Here is a 7474-nt window from a genome sequence, read left to right as displayed (position 1 = left end):
GCTATGGGTCGGAACCGACTCAACGGCACTTAACAACAACAACAACAAAGAGAGAGTAAGGGACACATTAAGAGACTTGTTAAATGGTGCTAATGTTAGCTAGTCAGTACTTTGCATAAAGATTAACCCTACTACTCCAATACAGTGCCATCACTCACCAGCTGAAGTTTCTGTAGCAATACTGCCAGCTTTACACGAAGATTGTTCAGTTTGTCTTCGGTAAGTTTTCTTTCTTCTTCACACTGCCCCAGACAGATTTCACTAACCTCTTCTCTTCTGGTTGCAGAAGAGATAATGGCCTGCATTTTTCTCCTCAGTCCTTTTTCATATTGGACCATGTACACATTCTGGATCTGAGAACATTTTTAAAAGCAGTTTTATAGATTTTTAAACCATTACTTTCCACCCCTAATTAACAGAAAGTAATTTCATTTTCTAATTCTGCATATATGTCCCAACTGGTAACTCTATGTGTTGTGTTACAGATGTATATATTTAAGACACCTTGATACCCTTAAGGAAATTACAGTCTAACAGGGCTGAGATAAGGAGGAAAGGGGATAATGTGTAATATTCTAGTAACTGTGAGGGGCCTTCAAAAAGTTCATGACAAAATGGAATTAAAAATTACGGAAATTTTCATCAAAATTTTTGAAGCCCCTTATATAATAATAAAGAAGATTGAGACACACCAAGGTGGATTTGTTGTTGTTGTCAGGTGCCATCGAGTCGGAATTGACTCATAGTGACCCCATGCACAGCAGAACAAAACAATGTCTAACACTGGGCCAACCTCACTACCGCTGGATTTGGAGATGTTTAAATTGGAATGAAGAAAGAACTCAGTAAGACTGAATTTGTTTTCCCATCAGTGATATCAGATTAGTCAAAACACAAAAGAGGCAGTTGCCTATGACCCTCTCTCTAAAGGACCAGTACTTTATGGGCAATGGCACTAGCTCCAACTCTTTTTGGCAGATGATGCTGTGTTCTTTATAACTCAAGTATAAGTACCTAGAAAGCTACAGTGAGAGGAATTCCTGTTCTTGTTACTCCTGTCCTCATCCTGAATAGTTCCACATATGACTCATTAATTCAAGAGTACTGGTTATGTTCCAAGAGATCATGTTTTTCCTGAGGCATGCACAAAGTAGAAAAGGTAAGAAAGAGGTCAAAGACATCCATCTCAAATTGATATTAATTGCTTGTATGAACATTTCTAAAGGGTTGGGGAATTTTCTGAAGAGAGAGAGATACAGGGAAAATATTGTGACAAACATTTGAATATTTATGTGATAAGGAGATATCTGTGCTTTTATATGATTGAGTTCCCAAGAGAACTGTAAGGTGGTCTCACCTGTCTCTGGGCCTAGAGTCCTGGTGTGGCACTCTGAGTTAATGCACTGGACTGCAAAGTCGGTTTGGACCACAAGGTCAGTGGTCCAAGCTCACCTTCTCCTTGGAAGCCCTATACAGGTTCACTATGGGTCAGAAGTGACTTGATGGCACTTAACAACCACCACACTCATGAACAGGTCCAGGCCCTTTTTAGTCATTGCTCACATATTTGGACACATAGTAACCTTATGGATTTCTCCTCTTTCTATGTTATTGTCAAGTGTCATGGAATTGGTTACAACTCATGGTTCTCCTGTATAGGATTTCTGAGGAGCAGCTGATGGGTTTATAGTTAGAAGTCCAGTGCTTATCTTATAGCACCATACCAGGACTTCTTTTTCTATAAAATCCTTTAAACAAACATATCCTATATATAATCATTTATGTTTAATAATACTAAATACATGCTAAATTCAAAGCACTGAATTTAATTATGTTGTTGTTGGTAAGTGCCATCGAGTCGATTCCAACCCATAGCGACCCTGTACAGGGTTTCCAAGGCTGTAAATCTTTACAGGAGCAGAACGCCTCATCTTTCTCCAGCGGAACAGCTGGTAGTTTCGAACTGCTGACCTTGCGGTTCGCAGCCCGATTCATAACCACTACGCTACCAGAGCTCCTTTGAATTTAATTATAGATGAGACAAATGTATAAGTTATGGTCTTTGCCTTTAAGGAGCCACTTAATACTTGCATATGTATTATCTTTTCATCTATATGAAAAGATATTACAAGTGTGTACATATTATACCTTATTAGAGAAAGTATTTTGTCTCCCTTAGAAAGGCAAAGGTACAATGAGAATCTAGAGAAAGGTGTGGTTTCTCCACTGAAACAAAGAACATTATTGCCTCGAATTACAGTTGTTGTTAAGAACTGTTGAGTCGTTTCCAAATCATAGTGACCCTGTGTTGGGTTTCTAAGGAGTGATCAGTATGTTTGAACCACTGACTTTATCGGTAGCAGTCCAGTGCCATAATTAACTTAAATTTATTTATGATTTCAGTGTACTTTAAATGTTGTTGTCGCTGTTAAATGTCATCAAGTCGGTTCTGACTCATAGCAACCCTGTGTAGAGTTTCCAAGGAGAAACTCGTGGGTTTGAACCACCAACCTTGTGATTAGCAGTCCAGTGCTTATTCTATAGCATTACACCAGAACTCCTTATAGAGGGAAATATTTGAGATGATTGGTGGTGGTGGTGATGTGCCGTGAAGTTGATTCCGACTCATAGCGACCCTGTACAGGGTTTCCGAGGCTGTAAATCTTTGCAGGAGCAGAAAACCTCATCTTTCTCCCACGGAACAGCTGGTAGTTTCAAACTGTTGACCTTAAGGTTCGCAGCCCAATTCGTAACCACTACACTACCAGAGCTCCTTGAGATGATTAGAGACAGTATCTGTTAAAGGTGAGGCTAATTGTGAAGTTTGCAGATGGCCATGTAAAGAAATTAAACATTTTTAGAATCTCTGTTTTTTGGGTTTTTTTTTTTACCTTTTTAATTGTGAAGTGAGTGAAGCTTTACAGAGCAAATCAGCTCTCCATTCAATAATTCATAGACATTGTATTTCATGCCATTAATTGCTAGTCACACAAATGTAACACCATTTATTCTACTTCTTCCTGTGTTTCCAGTTTCCATTCCTCCCTTTTTTCCCTAGGCATATGATGCTCATTTGATCTCAAATCGTTGATTATTTTACAGAGTACGTACCTCCCTATTGTTCCCCTTGTTAACCAGTCTATTGTTTGGGTGAAAACTTAGCTAGGAGATGAGTTCATTTCCAGACCTGAAAGGTGACTAAGGGCCATACTCTCTGGGTTCCTACACTCTCTATCCAACTGTAAGCCTGATATTTCTTATGATTTCAAATTTTGTTCCACATTTTTCTCCTAATCTCCACAGGACTTTCAAATACCATCCTTTGTAGAACAACAAATATTATTGGTAGGGCACTATCCAGTTTTTCTGATCTCATGATCATGGAGGCTGATGTTTATGTGGTCCATTACTCCACTGAATTAATCATTTTCATATGCCTTCAACTTTATTCACTCTTATTTGCTCCTGATGGGGACAGACCAATAGTTACATGCTATGTGGCTGCTTACAAGCTTTAAAGATCCTAGTCACTACTAACCAAAGTAGGATGTAGAACATAGTCTTTGTGGACTGTTATGCCACTTGACATTGATGTCCCTCAATGTCAAGTGCCCATGCCCAGTGACTCATTCTCTCAAGGTGTATGATGATGTCTAAGATGTTTTCATGACTTTGCACTTTATCAAACCCACTGCCATCAAGTCAAGGTACAGGCTTCCCGAGGCTGTAAATCTTTATGGGAGCACAAAGCTTCGTCTTTCTTCTGTGGAACAGCAAGTGGGGTTAAATGGCTGACTTTAAGGTGAGCAGTCCAGTTATTATCCTACAGCACCACCAGGGCTCTTTTGCACCTTATATGCTTTACTATATTCATGGATATATTTACCCCATAGGTAAATATGGCGATTGCTGTTATTAAGGGCTGTCCAGTTGATTTCAGTTTATAGCAACTTTGTATAGGCTTTTGAGGAGTGGCTGGTGGATCTAAATCACTGACATTAGAGTTAGCAGTCCAGTGCTTATCCTAGAGTGCCAGACTAGGGTACCATATGTACATTCGTTGTTCTTAGCTGCCATCGAGGTGGTACCGACTCATAGGAACCCTATGTACAAAAAAAAAAAAAAAAAAAAAAAACACTGCCAGGTCCTGGGCCAACCTCACAATTGTTACCATGCTTGAGTCCATTGATGCTGCCACTTTGCCAATCCATCTCATTGGTGGTCTTCCTCTTTTTCTATGACTACCCACCTTACCAAACATGATATCCCTCTCCAGCAACTGGTCTCTCCTGACAATATGTCCAAAGTATGAGAGACAAAGTTTGGCCATCTTGGCCTCTAAAGAGCACTCTGGCTGCACTTCTTCCAAAACGGCTCTACTGGTTCTTTTGGCAGCCCAAGGCACTTTCAATATTCTTCTCCAACACCATAACTCAAATGCATCAATTCTTCCATGGTCTCCCTTATTCACTGTCCAGCTTTTGCATGCATATGAGGTTATTGAAAATGCCATGTGTCAAGTGCAACTTAATTCTCAAGCTGACATTTTTGCCATAGGTAAATACACATGTAGAAATATCCTCTGTCAAACACACACACACACACACATATATATATGTATATGTATTTATATGTATATATATATGTGTGTGTGTGTATGTGTGTGTGTGTATACACACATATATTGGTGGTGTTGGTGACATCAAGCCAGTTCCAACCCTTGCTGTTGTTGTTAAGTGCCACAGAGTCAGTTCCAACTCAGCAACCCTGTATAGAGTTTCCAAGGAGTGGCTGGTGAGCTTGAACTGTTGACCTTGTGATTCAAACTGACCTTGCAATCAAGCGCATTTACATGCAGAGCAACACCAGGATTCCAGCTCTGACCTTAAGTGACCCTATCTACAACACAATGAAGCATTGTTTGGTCCTGCATCATTGTTACAATTGCTGTTATGTTTGAGCCCATTGTGGCTCCCACTATGCCAATCCATCTTGTCAGGGGTCTCCACTTTACCAAGCATGATGTCCTCTAGGTACTGGTCACTCTTGATAATATGTCTAAAGTAAGAGATGAAGAATGGCCATCTCAGTTTCCAAACAACATTCTGGTTATACTTACGAAAAGATTTGTTTGCTATTCTGGGAGTCCATGGTACTCTTAATATTCTTCTCCAACATCGTAACTCAAATACATCAAATCTCCTATGGTTCACCTTCATCATTGCCCAAATTTCGCATGTATATGAGGCTACAGAAAATATCATGGCTTGGGTCAGGTGTACTCTAGTCCTCAAACTGACTTGTTTGTTCTTGAACACTTTAAGTGCCACTGAATCAATTCTGACCCATAGTAAACCTGTATGGAGTTTCTGGGGAGTGGCTAGTGGGCTTGAATCTCCAGCATTGTGGTTTAAATCAAATTTGCAGTTCAGCACATTAACCAACAGAGCCACACCAGAACTCCTCCTAATGCAATTGCTGTTAGGTGCCATCAAGTTAGTACCGACTCATAGAGACCTTATGCACAGCAGAATGAAAAACTGCCCAATCCTGGGCCAACCTCACTACTGTTGTCATGCTTGAGTCCATCGATACTGCCACTTGCAATAGGTAGTTTGATTTCTTAACTGCTGCTTCCATAAGTGTTGATGATGGTACCAAGCAAAATGAAGTCTTTGACAACTTCAGTCTTTTTTCCATTTATCATGAGGCTATTTATTGGTTCAGTGGTGCAGATTTTTTATTTCTTTATGTTGAGATTCAACCCACATGAAAGCTGTGGTCTTTGATCTTCATCAGTAAGTATTTTAGTCTACTTCACTTTCAGTAAGCAAAATTGTATTATCTGCATACCGCACATTGTTGATGAGTCTTCCTGCAATCCTGATGCAACTTTCTTCTTCATATAATACAGCTTCTTAGATTATTTGCTCAGAAGACAGAATGAATAAGTTTGCTGTAAGAATACAACCCTGACACACACCTTTCCTGATCTGAAACCATTCTGTATCCCCATTTTCTGTTCCAATGACTAGTTCTTTTTCTACATACAGGTTACTCATGAGCACAATTAAGTAATCCAGAATGCTCATTTTCTGAACTCCTGTCCTGAGCTGTCATGGTCCATACAGTCAAAAGCCTTTGCATACTCAATAAAACCAAGTAAACAACTTTCTGTATTCTCTACTTTCAACCAAGATCCGTCTGACATCAGTAATGATATTCCTCATTCCACATCCTCTTCTCAATGTGACTTGAACCTCTGGTAGCTCCCTGTGAACGTACTGTTGTAGTTGTTTTTGAATAATCTTTAGAAAACTTTTACTTGCAGATGATAGTGATAATATTGTCCAATGATTTCTGCATTCCATTTTGCACAAGTATGGATCCATTGGGCACAAGTATGGATCTCTTCCAATCAGTTAGTCAGGTAGCAGTCTTCCAAATTTCTTAGCATAGATGAGTAAGTACTTCCAGTGTTGCATCAGTTTATTGAAATATTTCAATTTGTATTCAATCAATTCCAAGTGACTTGTTCTTTGCCAATGCTTTCAGTACACACAGGACTTCCTCCTTCAGCACCATTGGATCTTGATCATATGCTTCCTCTTGAAATAGTTGAACATTGGAAATTTCTTTTTGGTACAGTGACTCTATGTATTCCTTTCATACTTTCTGCATCTTGTAATATTTTGCCCAAAGAATCCTTCAGTCGAGATTTGAATGTTTCCTCAGTTCTTTCAGTTTGAGAAATGCTGAGCGTGTTCTTTTCTTTGTTTTTCTAACTCCAGATCTTTGCACAATTCATTATAATATTTGATTCTGTCTTCATGTGCTGCCCTTTTGAATTTTCTGTTCAGCTCTTTTACTTCCTCATTTCATCCATTTGCATTAGTGTCTCTATGCTGGAGAACAGGTCTCAAAGTCTCTTCTGACATCCATTTGGTCTCTCATTTCTTCCTTGTCTTCTTAATGACCTTTTGCTTTCTTCTTGTATGATGTTTTTTATGTCATTCTCCAAAATCTTTTGTTTTTCAGTCATTAGTGTCTAATGCATCAAATCTGTTCTTGAGATGATCTCTAAATTCAGGTGGGATATTCAAGATCATATTTAGGCTCTTGTGAACATGTTTAAGTTTCTTCATCTTCAGCCTGAACTTGCAAATGTTGGTCTGTTCCACAGTCTGCCCCTGGTCTTCTTTTGGCCAATGATATGTAGCTTTTCCATCGTCTCTTTCTAAAGATATAGTCCATATGATTTCCATGTATTGCCCATTGTGTATAGTCATCTTTTATGTTGTATAAAAAAGGTATTTTTTCAGTAAAGAAGCTATTGGTCTTGCAAAACTCTGCCATGCAATACCCAGCATCATTTCTATCACCAAGGCCATCTTTTCCAAATACTGATCCTTCTTTGTTTGAACCTTTGGATTCTAATCACCAGTAATTATCAATGAGATTTTTAATGCCCCTT

At 39.0% G+C, this 7474-nt stretch overlaps 1 protein-coding gene across 1 annotated transcript in view; it reads right to left on the bottom strand.

Moving 5' to 3' along the window:
* The window catches only part of MORC1 (MORC family CW-type zinc finger 1), a 292206-nt gene that overhangs the window by 15710 nt on the left and 269022 nt on the right, over positions 1–7474 (bottom strand). The window contains exon 27 of the mRNA XM_006873316.1: positions 159–353. Coding sequence (XP_006873378.1) covers positions 159–353 — 195 coding nt within the window. The remainder of the gene's footprint in view (positions 1–158; positions 354–7474) is intronic.

This window comes from Chrysochloris asiatica, unplaced genomic scaffold, assembly GCF_000296735.1.
Source record: "Chrysochloris asiatica unplaced genomic scaffold, ChrAsi1.0 scaffold00236, whole genome shotgun sequence".
Lineage (NCBI taxonomy): Eukaryota > Metazoa > Chordata > Mammalia > Afrosoricida > Chrysochloridae > Chrysochloris > Chrysochloris asiatica.
Note: the sequence above shows the minus strand (reverse complement) of the source record. Positions and strands in the feature narration are given on the sequence as shown.